This window comes from Abramis brama (genome assembly GCF_963993115.1).
Source record: "Abramis brama genome assembly, chromosome: 1".
NCBI lineage: Eukaryota > Metazoa > Chordata > Actinopteri > Cypriniformes > Leuciscidae > Abramis > Abramis brama.
Window position 1 is genome coordinate 70,519,387 of NC_139963.1, and position 21,356 is coordinate 70,540,742.

Below are 21,356 nucleotides of genomic sequence, written 5' to 3' on the forward strand. Positions count from 1 at the left end.
CTGAGCCGGTGTCTGTTCCTGTTCCTGAGCCGGTGTCTGTTCCTGAGCCGGTGTCTGTTCCTGTTCCTGAGCCAGTGTCTGTTCCTGAGCCAGTGTCTGTTCCTGAGCCGGTGTCTGTTCCTGTTCCAGAGCCGGTGTCTCTTCCTGTTCCTGTTACTGAGCCGGTGTCTGTTCCTGTTACTGAGCCGGTGTCTGTTCCTGTGCCATGGCCGCCTGAAGGGTCGTCTCCTCCCTGGCCACCTGAAGGGTCATCTCCGCCCTGGCAGCCTGAAGGGTCATCTCCGCCCTGGCCGCCTGAAGGGTCGTCTCCTCCCTGCCCGCCTGAAGGGTCGTCTCCTCCCTGGTCGCCTGCACAGCCTGCTCCGCCCTGGTCGCCTGCACAGCCTGCTCCGCCCTGGTCCCCTTCACAGCCTGATCCGCCCTGGTCGCCTGCACAGCCTGATCCGCCCTGGCCTCCCATCCTGCCGCTCCATGGGCCTGGCCCTCCATCCCGCCCCCGGGTCCGCCTCCGCTCCACCTCCCTCCTGGACAATTTTAGGAGCGTCTGGAATCCACTCCTTAAAGGGGGGGCTATGTAACGGTCACCAGCTGGAGTGCCCTTGAGAGCCACCAGAGGGCACTCCACATAAGACTATTATCACTCACAAACTACATTTCCCATAACTCACTGCCCGGACTCATCATCACTGATCACATTCACCTGTACCTCATTCACTGATTGCATTCACCTGTGTCTCATCATCCTGTTAGTCTCAGTCTATTTATACCATGTTCATTCATTCACTCACCGCGACGTCTTGTTTAAGTGTTGCACTGCAATTCCGAGCATTTTCCCTGGTTTCTTGTCTTTTGGTTTATTTGGATTTCTTGCCCTGTTCCCTGGATTACTCTTTTGCCTCTGGTCCCTGCCTGTTTTGTTTGTTTCTTTGTTGGTTTGTTTGGACTGCCTACCTGTGTTTTGACCTTTTGCCTGTACACTGGATTACGCCTCTGGATTACCCACAATAAAGCTGCGTTTGGATCTTACCTTTGAGTCCCGGAGCAGTTTCAGGTAACTTATACTCAGAGTCAGTTACCATGGTAACCCAGAGTTTCTTTCGGTCTCCTCCCCTTTTTTAAAGAGGAAGTGATGTTTAAGCACCTCATTCATTCTTTCAGTACATTTTTATTAATAAAATACTGCTTTTTTTTAAATAAGATGAAGTCTATATAACTCCTTAACTGGCAACTGAAAACACAGTAGTAGATTAGAGTTACATAATGTAGTTCTAAATGAATTCTACAGAATTAAACTGTTGCATTTACTGGAAATCACTGAACTGTCCATCTGTGTACCAGAAGTTGATGGACCGTCCTTTCTGCTGTTCTTCCACACTCTGGGGGCGCGTGGAGAGATAATAATACCTGTTTATACTTAGATTTAAACTTAGATTCTATAGGCTACTCCACATAAAAATGTGAAAAAATGTGAATGTGTATATTGTTTGATGTGTAGACACATAATATTAACATTACCTCTGTAGGCCTCTCTGTGGCAGCAGAAACTCTTTATCCCCATGTGATGAGCATTTGGTTGAGTACACTTTATAACGCTATTTGTCATCATTTCTGGTGTATTGAGTAGGAGACTTACAACTGCCTGGGGTTCTGTTGGGACAGGAGGCTCCAAAAGACAGATATTACCATCAGAATCTATTGGGACCAACAAAAATCCTGATCCAAAGTAAAATAAATGGAAATATCAAAAATAGCCTATATAAAAAATAACACATATGTAAACCTCTTACATTTTATGAAGGCCCTTGGATCTTTGGGAGTGACTGGCTCTGAAGTCCGTCCAGGAATTCCCTCAGCCGTAAATGCTGCTGCACTGCTAGACACTGGATGCTTTAGTTATTTAATATGTCACATGTTTGTAAAGTCAGGTAGCTTACACCCATACTATGCTCAAGCCTTACTGAATTATGTTTTTATATTTAAATTTCTGCTGCTGCCATGTTCTTTTAATGCCTGCAGGATTGCACCTACATGAAAATTAAAATTAGGTTGAATAACATAGTGTTTTTCCAGTTTCACCTCTGATATTATAACAGTTGGGCAAGTGACTTGTATTACTAACTACAAATGACATCTTCAACAGTGTAATTAGATTAATGTAATAATGACTATCTTTAGAAATTATTGGTCTACTTATTACTAATTACTAAATCCCATGTCAACCTTAAACACTTGAACAATACAAGGAGAGACAAGAAACAGCACTTTTAATGCTTTCAAATAAACAATATACAATTGCATGAATTATTAATGAATTGACCAAAGTGTGTAGAGGGAGAAGGTTAAATTAAAAATATAACTTTTAAAAATGTATGTTAAATTAGCCTATACAGAATTGTTCTATAGTCTAATACAATTACATCAGATTTAAATTTGCATTACAGAAGAATTAAGAGTAATCCCTTTAATTAAATTACAGTATTTAGATTACTTGGTAATGTAAGAAAAAATAACGTGGACGTCGAAGATCTCATAAATGAAGTTTATAATGAAAAAATGAAGCATAGCAGTGGCAAGGTACACAAAGCACCTTGGATTAACCGGCGTCAGAATGAACCCAGAACATCCAAATCTCAAACCTTTTATCCTGTTACAGTTTACAACTCTTAATGTCAATGAAGTTGCTCTTATTGTAACAGCTGTGGTCTGTATGTTAATGAAGTTGAGACACCCCATTGTCTGAGAAGATTCTCTATGTCCCACACCCATTCCCATTCTACAATTGATTACCATTTGTTCAGGATGTGATCAACCCAAATGGTCAACTCTTAATGTAAATGAAATCAGAACAGCAAAAGGTTTAGGTGATAAAATCTATCTGAAGTGATCGCATCTTTGATCTTCTGTTAAAACAGAACGGTCAAATGTTTAAGGTGACAAGCTATTTGAAGTCCCTGTAATCAAGATGGTTGTTGGTTGCCCTCTGTGATACTATTTACGTATTACTGAGATTGGATGTAATTGTCTCTATATGATAATTAAGCTCTTTTAAGTGAAGGAACATTTTGATATATATTGGAGTGGAAGTTGTTAGGAACAGACCATAATGTTTTATAGTAATTAATTACACCCATCACTGTATAACAGTAATTAAAATATAAAGACCTCTTTTTGTCTGGCGCTGTTGCCATGGTGACTCATAATATCTGCGCTCCATTGATAATGGCTTTTGATAGTTGTGGTGCACACGCTAAACTCAGAGTCAGTCAACTCAGAGTTGATTGAACTAACTAATTTCAGCTGTTCTGAAACCAAAAACTCAGAGTTTCCCATCTCAGGGTAAGTCAACTCAGAGTTCAAGTTTTAACTCAGAGTTGGTTGAACCTCCTTTCTGAAACAGGCCCCTGCCCATCCCTAGTTATTTAATTGTTGCAAAAAATAAAAAAAATAAACATTCCTAGAACATTATTATTTATTTCCCAAAACAATAACCAATCAGGAACCAAATTCTAACATTAGGGGAATGTTCTGTGCTTTGCTGGGAAGCCCCAGAAGCAAACGTAATAATTAGCTTTCAGAAATGAAAATTATGAAATTATTCCTGATGCAAATAAAATTGGACAATAACAATAAGCTGTTGATCAAATAATTAGTTTAATTAAAAGTGAATAGAACAGAGTCGATCTCAAACAATGAACCAGTTGAAATTAATATCAGACTCGTGTCATATCTCTGTTGAAAGTGTTACGGCCTCTTCTTCAGTTCCCTGAACACGGAAGCTTTTTCCGGTGTAATTTTCCGGTGCTCTTCTTCAGACTGAGAAGGCAGAACTGATTTCAGAACGGAGGCTCCAGTGAAACTTCTCCTGCATTGATCACATTTACTAGCTGATAGACAGGTGTTCAAATACTTATTTGCAGCTGTATCATACAAATAAATAGTTAAAAAATCATATATTGTGATTTCTGGATTTTTTTTTTTTTTAGATTATGTCTCTCACAGTGGACATGCACCTACGATGACAATTTCAGACCCCTCCATGATTTCCAAGTGGGAGAACTTGCAAAATAGCAGGGTGTTCAAATAATTATTTTCCTCACTGTAAAAACACATTCATACACATACGCCTATAAATATACCTACACATGTGCATGTACACACATACTCACACATATATATATAAACAAATACAAATAAATATAAACAGTCAGATGTATTATTTTAATAGATGCTGTTTTACATGTAATTTAAATGTATTAACATTGCTAGTGAGTATGATATGCTTTGGCAGTTTATTCCATTCCTTCATACCTCTTGAAGAGTGTTTTTTATGGCATTTGTCCTTGCTATAAGTAAGGTGAAGTTGCCTTTAGTTGCATGTCTGGTACTGTACTGATGATCGTCTACACTGATAGAAAGATGCTTGAACAAAACAGAAGGCAATTTTGAGATGGAAATGTTTCTTATGAGAATTAACAATGAATACAACAGTCTATCTTTGAACAACAACCAGTTAAGATCTTTGTGCATTAATATAATATTTCTCCTACAGCTGCACCTAAGTGCTACACGAGCAGCTCTATTCTGTATAAGTTGTAATTTATTCATATATTCACCAGTGGCATTTGACCAGTAATCACTGTACAGTCTACATTTATGTCCATTATGTCATTACGTCCATGTTGTCCATATTACATTACGTCCAAAATATCATACCAAGTTTGTTAGATACATATCATACAGTGTGATTTATAATCTTATAGAAATGCCAAAAATTACCATTGCCATTTTGGCGGGTGTTAATAAAAACTTACTAGCCAGTTTGGCCAGTGATGATGCATGAGGCATTATATGCATGATACATAAGGCTCTGTTTCGCTCTGTTCTCGGTCATTTATCCCCCTGGCAGTACTTCCTACATTTCCCATGAACACTGTGCTGTAATGCTACGTGATGATGTTTCATACGCCCATTGGCTGCGCGCAGTTTGCAGTGAAACCAGCGCGAGAAACCATGGAAACGAACGGACACAGAAAACACAAGAAATAAGACGAACGAAGTTGGCTAGTAAAAGTAGGTTAATATTAAACGAAATGCGGCGGTGGTTGGAACAGACTTCTGGGGGGCGAGAAGAGGAACGAGGCAGGGGATGAGGAGGGTATCGACAGAGAAACTAAAAAAAGAAAAGGTAATGTCAAATGGTTGACGGGTCGTGAATGGCTAGTGTTTGATCACAATAATGTCGTCATGTATTGTCAGGATTGCCGCATGTACGCAAAAGAAAAAAACAAAACGAATAATTTCCTAGTAGGATCTAATAATTTTCAAGTAGAGGCAGTAAAGGACCATGAGAGTTCCCGAAGTCATCAGGAGAGCCTAAGGTTTAAAACTGCCAAGACAGGTCGTATTGACTTTCTGTGTATATTTTGTTGTATTGTACTTTGTGTTTTTCATGCCAGCAATTCTAATAAAATAATCAAATACATTCAGTGGCACTCATAATTTCTCTTATTTTCACCGGAAAAAATTTGGCTAGTGGATATTCTGATTGGCTGGTAACTTTAGAAAGTTACCAGCCAAATTAGCTGGCGATCAAAAAAGTTAATTTATAACCCTGAACGAGAATTATTGACGCTAACAGCCAGGCTTTATCGCCCAAGCCTACCCTCAGCTCAAGGGATTACTCTACAACTGTACACTACAATGTAATGTATATTCATAACAATAAAGCAACGCTTATGGAGATTCTCACTTTTCCGAAAACGTTTAAGCACATTTTCGATTCGCCATAATTTTTCGTGAAAATGCCAATATTTGAAATCTACACAGTTGATTTCTCGCATCAAATGTTCTCAGAAGTGAATTTAGTGATGAAAAACGACTTGCTGTATTAACCTGCCTCTCTTTCCTCGAATGCCGAAATGAATGCTGGGATATTTCTGCCATCAAGTTCACACACGTTACCAACCGATGCATCCTCGGTAAAATGGGCGTGTCAAGCACACTTCCGGGATTTTTAACCGTTCTTGCCAAAATGCAAACTTGTGTATTGGGACAGTACTTGGGCAGCGACTGATGACGTTTCACAAGTCCACAAGAACACAAGTACAGTCACATAATGAGAAACGGCCAGAAAGTTGAGCAGCGCTGTTGTTTTTCCGTTTTTCCATGAGCGCCACCTACTGTCAGAGATTGACACTGCATTTGCTGACATTTTTTTGCATTGGTCTGAACAAACAAATCTCATGTGAATTTTGTGCCGAACATTCGTGTTAATGTGAAAATGTCCTGTCGCTCATCGTGGCTGTTGGGAAACTAACTCAGAAAAAACATGTTTCTCAGCACATAAAGATGAGCTACTGTGATCTCAGACTGAGGTGATGTGGTTTCTCCACTGCATGGATCTTCATGTGTAGCTTCAGGTCACTTTTAAAAGAGAAACTCTTTCCACACTGATCACATCTGTGCAGCTTCTCTCTGTTGTGCATCCTCTCATGTGTTTTCAGAGTTGATGGCTGATTGAATCTCTTGTCACAGTGTGAACACTTGTAAGGTTTTTCTCCAGTGTGGATCATCTCATGTCTTTTCAGATGTCCTGGCTGATTGAATCTCTTGTCACAGTGTGAACACTTGTAAGGTTTTTCTCCAGTGTGGATCATTTCATGTGATCTCAGAGTTGATGGCTGATTGAATCTCTTGTCACAGTGTGAAAACTTGTAAGGTTTTTCTCCAGTGTGAATTCTCTGGTGCAGTTTTAAACTGTCCGCTGTAATAAAAGTCTTCTCACATTCAAAGCACATGTACTCTCTCACACCAGTGTGAGTTTTCTCATGTCTATGTAAAGTTTGCAGCAGTGAAAAACTCTTTTCACACACAGAACATGAATGCGGCTTCTCCTTCGTATGAACTGTCAGGTGTGACTTCAGGTCTGATGACCTAAGAAATGTATTGCCACATTGATCACATGAGAACGGCTTCACTCCGGTGTGGATCCTCATGTGACTCTTAAGATTACCTTTGCATAAGAATCTCTTTCCACACTGATCACATGTGAACGGCTTCTCTCCTGTGTGGATCCTCATGTGACGCTCAAGACCTCGTTTGTCAGTGAAACTCTTCCCACACTGATCACATGTGTGCGGCTTCTCTCTGCTTACATGCGGCTTCTCTCCAGTGTGGATCCTCTCATGTCTTTTCAGATGTCCTGGCTGACTGAATCTCTTGTCACAGTGTGAACACTTGTAAGGTTTTTCTCCAGTGTGAATCCTCTCGTGTTGTTTTAAACAGTTTGCTGTAATAAAAGTCTTCTCACATTCAAAGCACATGTACTCTCTCACACCAGTGTGAGTTTTCTCATGTCTATGTAAATATTGCAGCAGTGAATAACTCTTTTCACACACAGAACATGAATGTGGCTTCTCCTTCATATGAACTGCCAGGTGTGACTTCAGGTTTGATGCACTAAGAAATGTTTTGCCACATTGATGACATGAGAACGGCTTCACTCCGGTGTGGATCCTCATGTGACTCTTAAGACTACCTTTGCATAAGAATCTCTTTCCACACTGATCACATGAGAACGGCTTCTCTCCTGTGTGGATCCTCATGTGATGCTCAAGACCTCGTTTGTCAGTGAAACTCTTCCCACACTGATCACACATATGCGGCTTCTCTCTGCTGTGGATCCACTCATGTGATCTCAGATGTCCTGGCTGTCTGAATCTCTTGTCACAGTGTGAACACTTGTAAGGTTTTTCTCCAGTGTGAATTCTCTGGTGCCGTTTTAAACTGTCCGCTGTAATAAAAGTCTTCTCACACTCAAAGCACATGTACTCTCTCACTCCAGTGTGAGTTTTCTCATGTCTATGTAAATATTGCAGCAGTGAATAACTCTTTTCACACACAGAACATGAATGTGGCTTCTCCTTCATATGAACTGCCAGGTGTGTCTTCAGGTTTGATGCACTAAGAAATGTTTTGCCGCATTGATCACATGAGAACGGCTTCTCTCCGGTGTGGATCCTCATGTGACACTCTAGACTATGTTTGGTTGTGAGACTCTTTCCACACTGAGTGCAGGTGAAAGATTTCTTGGTTCTTCTTTTCTTTAAAAATGTCTTTTTAGTCTTTGAGTAACTCAAGGGTTTTCCTCCAGGTTTGACATGATGTTCCTCCTCCACTTCACTCAGTTCTTCACTCTCCTCCTTCACTTCACTCAGTTCTTCACTCTCCTCCTTCACTTCACTCAGTTCTTCACTCTCCTCGCTCTCTTCCATCGGATCTGACAGGAAAGAAAAAATATAAAATTTCATTTCATTCATTCATTACCACTTAATTCGCCATGAACTTGTTCGTTTCTTTTATTATTTTATGCAATCAGAAACCCTCAAACCGGTCACGCTTTGTATCTCTCTGTGCAAATCCTTCCTTCCCGCTCTGCCAGAAAGCAGCTGTCATTTACTGACGGAAAGCATGACAATAACCGCAATAAAGCCGTACATTGCCGAAAAGCGCATGTTGTCTTTTTTAGGAGTAATTTGAATGGTTTTGATAGGACCCGATGACAACGCAGTGCTGAAGTGCCAACTAGTCTCTCCCTATGGAGGATCCCTTTACCACTCTACAGATAAAGCGTTGTTGGGAAAATGCGTTTCGCATACCTACCCCGAAGTGACAAAATAAAATAAAGGAAAAAAGAAAGGAAAGACCAGTACTTTGTTTAGGCTTTGTCTGTAGAGAATTACAAACCTGTGCACATATATTCAAACGCACATAACTATAGAACCAATTCTTAATGCGTATGTGAACGCCATCAGCGTTTCTCACAGGTTCGCGTTTAAAGTCTGTGTAGAGAGAATGGTGTCACCTTAGCGGCCCCTAATTTAATAACAAATGATCGCTGCGACGGAAGCGAATCAATCAAAACTAACTTTAGCTGGAAAATAACTTTATTAAAGAACCGCTATAAAGCCCAAACAATCTCTGTTACCTTAAATTATACGTTTATCTCTGTAAAGCTGCTTTGAAACAATCTACATTGTTAAAAGCGCTATATAAATGAGGATGACTTGACTTGTAACATGTCACCGTGCAGCTCTCAAGCCAGATGCTGTGGACAGGCTGGTGTTTTTATCACACACCTTGAAACGCATGTAGATCCAAAGAAACGCAGTTAATGGCAAAAAATGTTCAAGCTGCTGAAAGCCTGTTTCCTCCGTTCTAGTGACTTTTATATTATAAAGGCTATTTTACCTTTTAGTCTTTAAATTGTGGACTTTGTTTACAGTAGAATTATTTGTTTACATTAGGGCCTCAACGATGCGTCAACGTCATCGATTACGTCGACCATGAAAATACGTCAACACACATGAAATGCATTGACACGTCATTCATTATTTACGTTTAAATATAGAGTAATGGCAGCTTCTGCTCCCGCTCATGGTAAAAATTAGGGCTGCACGATTTGGGGAAAATGTCATAATGCGATATAATAAACAAATGGTTTCATGAGTAAACTTGCTTGGTTCTCAAGGAAAATAAATGCACACACAGATAAGTGATAATCTGCCTAAAGAAAAAAGTTCTTTAGTCAAGAGCAGTGAGTGTTTTTCTCTGTTCCCTTTGTTCTTTGATCAACTTTAGCGACAGATATAATTAGTGGCTACTGTGTACTGTCCCTTTAAGACCAGCCGCTGCTGTCAGAGACGCGGATCTTACACGCGCCTCATTCTCTCAAGAGTCACGACTCTTCACGTTCATCATAAGACTGCTCTTATGTTATGAAGATACTCAACAAAAAGACATTTTGGCATAATTGTGTGTGTTATTGTTCGTTCAAGCTCGAAAGAGAACTGTATTCTGGCATGCTGTTTTGTGCGCACGCAGGATTAGGGCTGGGTACCGAACGTCGATACTTTTATGGTATCGAAAAAAATACTTCGATCCTATGAGTATCGAAAAATTCTTTATCTTTTGGTGCCAAATTTCGGTTCCAAAAGCATCCGAGCGCGCAAGCGCAAGCTTATCTGTCCTCTCTGTATATTGACAAAGAGCAGAGCACCGACCCACACACACACGGAGAGGTGCGGACGGATCAAACTGTTTGCCGTTTTGTTGAAGTCACAGAGAGTCACGGTCTCAAAAGTTTAGTAACAGTTTTTTAAAACTTCACGCAGACAGTCTTGCTGCGATATGATATTAATGACGAGCCGAAAGCGGTCGCAGTGCTGTTGACGTTACACTTCCTCTTACTAGACAAGCAGCCACAATGGTGGTTTCTCTGCCCTGATGACTGACTGACAGGCAGTCATTTTATTAATGTTTGGCTACGTCTACATTAATCCGGATACATTTGAAAACGGCGTTTTTGTTTATAAACGCTCTCCGTCCACACTAGCATTTTCGGACGTTTCAGTGTGGATGATAAACTTTTGAGAAACGTCAAATTCACCTTACAGCACATGCGTAAAACCCCACAAAAGATCACTGATATGATTCAGATGGAAAAATAAATAAATAAATGAGTTATCGCGCAATTCTTCTGACAGGATAATTTTATTTAGTAAAATAACTCACCATTCACTGATGCGGTTCCAGGTCGCACTCAGTCACCACATGTTTGGTCTAAAACGCAACTGCTCTCATGTATTGCCGCAGGACAGCAAATGTGAGTAGCCTAAATTCTGTCTCAGCATAAAAACGCCATCTCAGTGTGGACGGAAGGCCAAAACGGAGAGAAAAAATATACGTTTTCAAACGAAACCGTAGGCTATTCGTGTGGACATGGCCTTACTGAGTGAGCAGTTTTACCAGAATTTTTTTATTTTGATAACTGTTTTGATTCACAATTAAGGTGGAAAATAAAAGCTTTGTGTTTTTTTGTATTTATGTATATAAATGTATATAAACACCCTGTGCAAACTCCCAAACGTATTACACACCAATATCCTTGGTATAAACCATAGACTGTATGGTAGAAACCCAAAAATCAAGAAAAACCACGTCGGACAGGCAAATCACGTGGTCTCGCGCATCTAGTCGCTCCGCTTCTGAAATGCTCCTGGTGTGAGTTGGCACCGCGTGGAGGACGGAATAAAAACTTGTCGCAGACGTAATGCACCGCACACATGTGCAGTGTAAATGAGGGGTAAGGCCGGTGACACACTGGATGCGTGGAGTGATCGTGGCGTTTCTGTTGCGTGGCGGCTGCGTCGCGTTTTCCATGTCTTTGCACACCAGAAGCGTGTCTGACGCGGCGCTGCTGCTGCTAGGTGACATATTGGTGATATATTTGACATAGGTGGGGAGAGAGTTGTGGAAGGCCTATACTTCATGTTAAACATAAATATATAGCAGCAAAGACAACGTCGGCAGTGTTGACGGCAATATAGACTATAGAATATTTCGTTCTGTATTGACAGGTGCAGTATTTGAAAATAAATAATATTTTTTTTAAATTGCATTTATATTTGCATTTATGTCAAACCCTAGACACTTTCAAACATCAAAATGACATTTATTAATATGTATTCGTTTCAAAATATCATATAAACATCTTTTCCTATTCAATTTTGCTTGGAAACGCTTCCAAGACGCTTGCGTGTCGCGTGAAAAATAGGCGTCGGTTCTATTTCTAGCGTTCACGCATCCAGTGTGTCACCGGCCTAATAAGCGTTTAGAAATTAACAACTTAAATAAACAATAGAGTGAAGAAAAAGGATATATATTTTAAATTTTATATTATTTTAAACCACTATATATTTTATCTTGTTCTGCATGCATTTTCAATAGGCTTTCCATATTAATACAACACCCAATTTTCTTACTTTCTTCATAAGTTTTAACCTTTCTTTTACATATTTTATACATTTTATTAAAACATGTTCAATTGTTTCTGCCTGATCACAATAATTACATTTACCTGTTTTATGTTTTCCTATTTTGAACAACGAATGATTTAGTCTAGTGTGCCCTATTCGAATGTGAGAAATAATTGTATCTTCTTTTCTAATCCTAAAAACACTTCTTCCATTTCCTACTTGTTGTCATCACTGTTCCATACTTCTTGCCATTTGTTGTTTATGAATTCTTTAATTTGACTTTTAACATGAATGAATTCTTTAATTTGACTTTTAGGAGTTCTGAATTCTTTAATTTGACTTTTAGGAGTCGGATCTTGTAGAAGGGGTGGAGATTGGTAGGTTTAGGGGTGGAGATGGGTAGGTTTAGGGGTGGGTTTAGGGATCAGGGGGTGGAGATTGGTAGGTTTAGGTATGTAAGGTGGGAGGAGTTGGATCTGGATCCGACTCCTCCCCGTGGATTTCATGTTCTGCATTGAGAACCATCTCCATCATGCACTGGACCTTGAATAATTAATGAGGTTCATTTTTCACTGTTTTCCAGCTGTATTTACACTGTTTTATCATTGCTTTTGTTGTCAGGATTAGTAACTTGCCATTTGGTGACATTTCGAGTAAAGTTTCTGCTCAAAATGACACATTCAAACACAAAAATGATCCATCAAATGTTACCGTCATTGTGTATTGTCTACCAAGTATTGAGGTCTTTGCATTCACATGAAGCTTAACATCTGATATGCTGTAGTCTAAATTACTTGGATAATCTAAGTAAAGCACATACTATAAATGACTGGTATAATTCAATATTATTGTTTGAGTGAAATATAATGCAAAGGAAATGTCAACTAAATCGATATTAATCAACCTTTTATTAGCCAAGTTAAAATTACTTATTTTCTTTGTTACTTTCACTTAACTAGGCTAAGTAAAGTTTACTTAATTCCATATTCCAAGTAAATTTAACTTAAAGTTTTTTAATTAAAGCTACTGATAAATATGTTTAGGTTTTTACTTGGCAAACTTTGTAAATTTACTAGCATTTTCTCAGTGAAAAAACTTTTCAAGTAAAGCTTTTTTCAAGTAAATCCTACTCCAAATTTTTTTCAGTGTGTTCCCGGTTCCAGCTGACCTAATCTATGCATCCTAACATTGAATTATAGAGGTCTATAATTAGGGCCCGAGCACCGATGGAGTGAGGACCCTCTTGGAATTGCTCTGTTTATTATTATTATTATTATTATTATTATTATTATTCTCCGCATTGAATTGCATTTTTGAGGGCCTAAACATGCTCGAAAACTCACGAAACTTTGCACACACGTCAGAACTGGCGAAAATTTACATCTGATATAGGTTTCAGAATTGGACGGGGCAAAATGGCTCGATAGTCATAGTCAACTTTATTGTCATTCTACTGTACACATGTATACAGTCGAACGAAATTTCGTTCAGTACAGACCGAGGTGCAACCAATACAAGAATAACAACAACAACATCTGATACACACAATACATAGCAACAGTAAACAATTACAATAAAACAATAAAATAGTGAAATTCAAGCATAGCAGAAAGTCATAAAACCATTAAAGTGACAGTGCATAATGGTACATTTTTTAATGCCCATTCATTTAGGTGACAGTCCACAGTCATTTATGGGCTCTTAGTCCTTCATTGGGGGGGTGGAGGGTGGGAAGGCGTAAATTTATGGCAATGAGATGATGAATGGCACCCTGGTATTCAGGGCTCTGACAACATGAGGGAAAAAACTATTACAGAATCTTGCAGTGCGAGTCCTGATGCTGCATAACCTCCTACCAGATGGTAAAGGGACAAACACACCGTGGGAGGGATGAGAGGGGTCCTTTATAATGGCAGAAGCTCTGCGCACACAGCGTGACTGAAAGATGTCTTGGATGGGTGGTAGGGAGACCCCTATGATCTTTTCAGCTGTCCTCACTATGTGCTGCAGGGACTTTCGTTCGTGTGCTTTACAGTTTCCAAACCACACAGTGAGACAGTAGGTCAGGATGTTCTCCACAGTTCCTCTGTAAAGGAACTCGATAGCGCCACCTATAAAAGTTCAACGGAGTGCGCCTCCCGCATCGTTCCACGTACGTGCACGAAATTCGGTACATACATGTAATTACCTAATACCTACAAAAAAGTCTCTTGGAGCGTAGCCCTAAACACAACAGGAAGTCAGCCATTTTGAACTTCCTCTCAGATTTTTGTGCAGTTTTTGCCATTTTCAGGCCTCGTACTTTAACGAACTCCTCCTACAGTTTTAATCTGATCATCTTCAAATTTGGTGAGTGTAATCTTCAGGACTTTGCGACGTTAAATTGCGAAGATCTTGAGTTTTCGTCGAAGTGCGGGTCCTCGGCGGCCTGACAAATTTCGATGTTTCGCCATGAAACAGGAAGTTGCTGTAACTCAGGCATGGAATGTCCAATCTGCCCCAAACTTCACACTTTTGATAAGAGTTCTGTCCTGAACACATGACCATGCTCATATTCAGTTATAGTCATAGCGCCACCTGCTGGCAACAGGAAGTGACATGTTTAACACTGTTATGGACTCCTAATAACATATAAAAAAGTGCCAGCAAGTGCTAAACATGCTAACAACATACTAGAAGCATGCTAAAACATGCTAGCAAACTCTTAGCTAAGTGCTAAAGCATGCTATTATTGCAATTAAATAGGAATTTGCTGTAACTCAGGCATGGAATGTCCAATCTGCCCCAAACTTCACACTTTTGATAAGCGTTCTGTCCTGAACACATCTACATGAGAATATTCAGTTATAGTAATAGCGCCACCTACTGGTAACAGGAAGTGTCATGTTTAACACGTTGATGCCATTCTAGCAACATGCTAAAAATGCCATTGACTTCTAAACATGCTAGAAACATGTTAAAACATGCTAGCAATACTTAGCTAAGTGCTAAAGCATGCTAATTCAATGAAATAGGATGTTGTTGTTACTCAAGAAGGCAATGTCCAATCTGCCCCAAACTTCATACTTTTAATAAACGTTCTGTCCTAAACACATGACCATGCTCATATTCAGTTACAGTCATAGCGCCACCTGCTGGCAACAGGAAGTGACATGTTAAACACTGTTGTGGACATATAAAAACATATAAAAAAGTGACAGCAAGTGCTAAACATGCTAACAACATACTAGAAACATGCTAAAACATGCTAGCAAACACTTAGCTAAGTGCTAAAGCATGCTATTGCTGCAATTAAATAGGAATTTGCTGTAACTCAGGCATGGAATGTCCAATCTGCCCCAAACTTCACACGTTTGATAAGAGTCAAGGCCTGAACACATCTACATTAGAATATTCAGTTATAGTAATAGCGCCACCTGCTTTCAACAGGAAGTGACATGTTTAACACTCTTGTGGTCTCCTAATAACATATAAAAAAGAGCCAGCAAGTGCTAAACAGGTTAGCAACATACTAGAAACATGCTAGCAAACACTTAGCTAAGTGCTAAAGCATGCTATTACTGCAATTAAATAGGAATTTGCTGTAACCCAGGCATGGAATGTCCAATCTGCCCCAAACTTCACACATTTGATAAGAATCATGGCCTGAACACATGTCTATGCTCAAATTCAGTTATAGTAATAGCGCCACCTACTGGCAACAGGAAGTGACATGTTTAACACTTTGATGCCGTTCTAGCAACATGTTAAAAATGCCATTGAGTTCTATACATGCTAGAAACATGTTAAAACATGCTAGCAATACTTAGCTAAGTGCTAAAGCATGCTAATTCAATGAAACAGGACTTTGTTGTTACTCAAGAAGGCAATGTACAATCTACCCCAAACTTCACACGTTTGATAAGAGTTATCTCTTGAACACATGTCCATGCTCATATTTAGTTATAGTCATAGCGCCACCTGCTGGCAACAGGAATTGACGTTTAACACTGTTCTTGACTCCTAATAACATATAAAAAAATGCCAGTAGGTGCTAAACATCCTACCAACATACTAGAGACATGCTAAAGCATACTAGCAAACACTTAGCTAAGTGCTAAAGAATGATATTACTGCAATTAAATATGAATTTGCTGTAACTCAGGCATGGAATGTCCAATCTGCCCCAAACTTCACACTTTTGATAAGCGTTCTGTCCTGAACACATGACCATGCTTATATTCAGTTACAGTCATAGCGCCACCTGCTGGCAACAGGAAGTGACATGTTTAACACTGTTATGGACTCCTAATAACATATAAAAAAGTGCCAGCAAGTGCTAAACATGCTAACAACATACTACAAACATGCTAAAACATGCTAGCAAACTCTTAGCTAAGTGCTAAAGCATGCTATTATTGCAATTAAATAGGAATTTGCTGTAACTCAGGCATGGAATGTCCAATCTGCCCCAAACTTCACACATTTGATAAGAATCATGGCCTGAACACATGTCTATGCTCAAATTCAGTTATAGTAATAGCGCCACCTACTGGCAACAGGAAGTGACATGTTTAACACTTTGATGCCATTCTAGCAACATGTTAAAAATGCCATTGAGTTCTAAACATGCTAGAAACATGTTAAAACATGCTAACAATGCTTAGCTAAGTGCTAAAGAATGCTAATTCAATGAAACATGACTTGAAAACAAGAAGGCAATGTCCAATTTGCACAAAACTTCACACGTTTGATAAGAGTTCTGTCCTGAACACACATCCATGGTCATATTCAGTTATAGTCATAACGCCACCTACTGGCAACAGAAACTGACATGGTTAACACAGTAATGCAGTACTAACCACATAATTATTGTGTACTAAGCATGCTAGAAACAGACTAAACATGCTAGCAACACTTAGCTGAGTCATGAAGCATGCTATTATCACCATTATACAAAACATTTTGTAACTGACTTTGACATACTCTTACTATATATACCTCCTTAAATGTACATTTCCCAACCATGCTCTGTCTTCCTAAAGCCACCGAGTGATGGCATGGGTGCGAGGGCCCTTTCATCGCTGCTTGCAGCTTTAATGTGTTATGTGTATGCTAGGTCAAAGAGATGTGTCTTTAATCTTGCTTTGAACTAGGGCTGTCAATCTTCCTCTATAATACTATTCGAATTCCATTCCTTAATTTATTTAATATTCGAATAATATTCGAATATTAAATGCTCAAATTCATCCTATTATTAATATTTACGACATTACACAGTCTTATGGATCGCCAATGCGTGATGTTGATCGGTCTCATATCTGCACAGATAAACCGTCAGTTTGTCTGTTATTGCCTTTTGGCGGACAGTTGGTAGCAGTTGAGCCCCGTGATGAGGAGAGAGAGAGAGGCAGCACATAAGTAATTCTTGCCTGTTTTAGCGGCGGTTCCTCGGACAGATCGCCTAGCTTGTCAGGTTGTAAGTTGTCATAAAAAGAAATAACGTATATTTTCCTCTCCGTTTTGGCCTTCCGTCCACAATGAGACGGCATTTTTATTAATGAAAACGCACTCCAAAGTGGATATATTTGAAGACGCCGTTTTCACGTTGTAGTGTGGACTGAGAATCAAATTGTTGATCTCCGTTACCGTGGAGATATTCCTCTCCGCGACTTTTGACAGTTGTTATGATGATACAGCGTGGATAACGTGCACAATTGTGTTACGATTCAAAAACTTTATTGTTTATCAGACGAAACATAAGCATTTAATTTTCACATGTGTGTGCCAAGGCGGCGAGAAAGGCAAGATTGCATTTTTTTTTAATATACATAAAAAAGCAATATTCGAATAGGAACTTCAGCATTCGAATTGTATTGATTTTTTTGATATTCGAATTATATTCGAATTTCGGAATTCGTTTCAACAGCCCTACTTTGAACTGACAGAGTGTGTCTGCTTCCCGGACGATGTTAGGAAGACTGTTCCAGAGTTTTGGTGCTAAATAGGAAAAGGATCTACCGCCAGCAGTCGATTTTGATATTCTAGGTGTTATCAACTGGCCGTAATTTTGAGATCGCAATAGACGTGAAGGACTATAGTGCATTAAGAGCTCGCTCAAGTACTGCGGAGCTAAACCATTTAGTGCTTTGAAAGTAATCAGCAATATTTAAAGATGTATACAATGTTTAATAGGGAGCCAGTGCAGTGTTGACAGAACCGGGCTGATATGGTCATACTTCCTGGTTCTGGTAAGAACTCGAGCTGCTGCGTTTTGAACTAGCTGTAGTTTGTTTATTAAGCGTGCAGGGCAACCACCCAGTAGAGCATTACAATAATCTAGCCTTGAGGTCATGAACGCATGAACTAATTGTTCTACATTTGTCAATGAGAGCATATGACGTAATTTAGATATATTTTGGTAATCGCGGCAACTGTATAGTCTTATTCACATTCGTTTTTCTGATTTATTGTTTTGCTTTATGAGAAAGACAAGGTAAAAAAATAGTCGGGGCTTTACTATAAAAGGGCTTTATTTTCCGTGACCACATCAGGGAGCTCTTGGCAAATCTTTTGGTTTTGCGGTGGAAACGCACGCTTTTGACGTGTCAGTGTGCAATCAGACGCCCGACCAGGCGTCTGTGAACACTTTTGGCTTGCCATAAATTCGACCTCATTCGCGCGTCCAGTTCGCGTCAAACTTTTGTTCAAGCGTCCAACTAGACGCGGTAGACGCGAATTTGACGTGCTATTCGCGTTTGGTGTGAACGCACAGTAACAGGGAAACTTGCTACTGAACAAAGACTGTTTCTGTTGCTCCCTGATGAAAGATACCTGTTGATACCTGTTCAGAAAAAAAAACAAGAAAACAGGACTTTGATGCTAACTTGTTTAACAAGCTAGATAATGGTGGATAAGGTAATGCCCTGGCAGTGGCAAATAGCTTTGGTTTATTATTTGATTTGATTACATTAATTTTTAAGTTGAGATTTACAAGAAATATTTTATTGCTACTGTGTAAAGGGAATACTAAAAATCGCGATTAAAAATTGTAATCATTGCCCAGCACTAGTAAAAACTGATAAAACTAGTTATTACAAAAATGATCTTAGACAATTCTTGAGTGGCATAAGTTATTCTGTTTTCAAAAAAAAAACCATCTGTATATTGAGATGTGGAGCAGTGGAGGAAATGACATTTGTTCATTGCAGATCAGATGTTTCCAAAACCCATATTTTTCTGAAAAACAAATTTATATAATGAAATTATTTTGGCGAAGTTTTATATTCATAAGACAAAAATAACTCAAACCCTCCTATACCTTTTATAACACTGATCTCACAGTATACTTTGAAACACTTTCAAACATGAGATCACAAAACAAAACGTTTTTGAAAATATCTATAACTGTCTTGATATTATAAACTTTTATTTTTGTATTTATTTGTATTATGTTCATTTTATACTTTAGTTGTTATTGTTATTCTCTGGTTTACACATTTTGAGCTGTATTTACAATGTTTATTCATCTTGTTTTTTATTGCATTATACTTGAAATGTCTGTACTTGAACTAAATAATAAAATAAAAAAATCATTAAAAACAAATCAATTATTTTAAAGATAAAAATGTCTCCTGACACTATTAAAGTCATACTAGTTTTGTATTTTCATTTAAAGTACATACAAACTAAAAGTAAGGTTATTTTTCATAATAATGGTACTGTCAGGGTCCTGCCTGCACAATGTTTTTTTCTCCAAGAAACTCACTCTGTTGACACTGATAAAAAATTCTGGTCAAACCAGTGGGGAGATAAAATACTTTTCTCTCATGGTTCTAATAGGTCAGCTGGCGTTGCAGGGGCCAGTTCTCCTCTGGCGTTTATGAACTAGAGACCGGATTTAACTGTAAGATTAAAAATATTATATGAATGCCTGACTGAAAAGATGCGTCTTTAATCTAGTTTTAAACTGGGAGAGCGAGTCTGAGCAACGAACAGTATCAGGAAGACTATTCCAGAGTTTTGGAGCTAAATGTGAAAATGCTCTCCCTCCTTTGGTGGATCTGGATATCCTAGGTATGACCAAAAGCCTCGAATTTAGTGATCTTAAAGAGCGCGATGGATTATAGGGCGATAGAAGATCCGTTAAATAGACTGGAGCTAAGCCGTTTAGGGCTTTATAAGTCAGTAGCAATACCTTGTAATTAATACGGAACTTTATAGGTTGTGATAGATTTTCACGATTAATACCGTTCCAAATTATCATACATCCTATCCAGGACATAGAGATAATCCCGCGGTAACTTAAGAGCCTATCTTTTAGTCGTGTCTTCAAGAGTTAGGCGATCAGTCTATACAAATTCGTATTCTTTTAAAAGAATAATTATGACCAGCATGATATAATTATAATAGATGTCCCCTTCATATTATAAGTCTACCTTTTTAGGTACTCTTCAACCGTGTTCGCTATACAACAATAACCCTGTCGTAAGATGCCTCTTTGGCTAGGCTTTATTAATCAGTCAAATCTCACAGTGATTATTCTTATATCAAAAGAATGCTCACCCTCTTGTTGTCCTCCAGTTAAGATCTTCCTGATCCAGATAGAAGAATGCGACACGTACCCAATAATCCAAGGTCCAGTCAAAGATAATAATAAATGTTTAACAATATTTATTAAAAGAATAAAATGAAAAGAACACTTGTTACAGATTCACAAAATGAGTACTGACTAACAGAGAGATACTAGCTAGACTTAAAGCTTCTTGCATCCGGATGTCACATGTACAACTGCTGATCCCAGCAAGTGTAGTCCTGTTATTCCTGTACAAACATGCCTCTGTCCAGTCAGTGGCTTGTTCTCCGACGATACAACAGTTCCTTTGTATTTGTGGACAATGACCCTAGTCACTGCTCTCTCATGTGACTTGAGCGAGACAGAGATGGACAGCAACTCCTTTATTTCAGTACAATATTTTTAGATGGTTATATGTTTTAGCAAACCAGTTCATCAGTAGCATTCTTATTTACAGACTTCTTATTGTGACCCTTTCTGCGTTGACGTCGAGTTTGAGGTTGTAATGGAAAAGTTAGAGTTAATTTTTAACAACCACATTGGATAGAATGGATAAAATCATAAGACTCTTCTGGTTAGATTTTATTAAATAGGGTATTAAATAATATTAAATAGCTTGCTAAGTAAAACCATTGCCCGATTGAATTAAAAGTTAACAAAAAGTGGTTAGGAGATTGGTTAGGAAATATGTGGATGGGCGTGGATTAAGGTCTTTGGTGTTTTAAGCCCCCAACGGCGCCTTTCAGGCAGCGAGGGGATGGGTAGGTTTAAAGGGATAGTTCACCCAAAAATGAAAATTCTGTCAGTAATTACTCACCCTCATGTTGTTCCAACCCCGTAAGACCTTAGCTCCTTGGAAAAAATGAAATGTAATATTGTAGTAGGCTATATATATATATATAATTAATAATAATAATAACAATAATAATAATTCATTACATTTATATAGCGCTTTTCTAGGCAGGCCTACTCAAAGCGCTTTTTAC

General features: G+C 38.8%; 1 protein-coding gene across 1 annotated transcript; it reads right to left on the reverse strand.

Moving 5' to 3' along the window:
- Positions 1–3,531: 3,531 nt before the first annotated feature.
- LOC311094545 (uncharacterized protein) lies at positions 3,532–20,900 on the reverse strand. Its single transcript, XM_084132579.1, has 2 exons — positions 20,361–20,900; positions 3,532–8,278 (listed from the first exon to the last, which is right to left on the reverse strand). The coding sequence occupies exon 2, from the start codon at positions 8,271–8,273 to the stop codon at positions 6,354–6,356; it is 1,920 nt and encodes a 639-aa protein (XP_083988705.1). The 5' UTR covers positions 8,274–8,278; positions 20,361–20,900; the 3' UTR covers positions 3,532–6,353.
- Between the last annotated feature and the right edge of the window lie 456 nt (positions 20,901–21,356).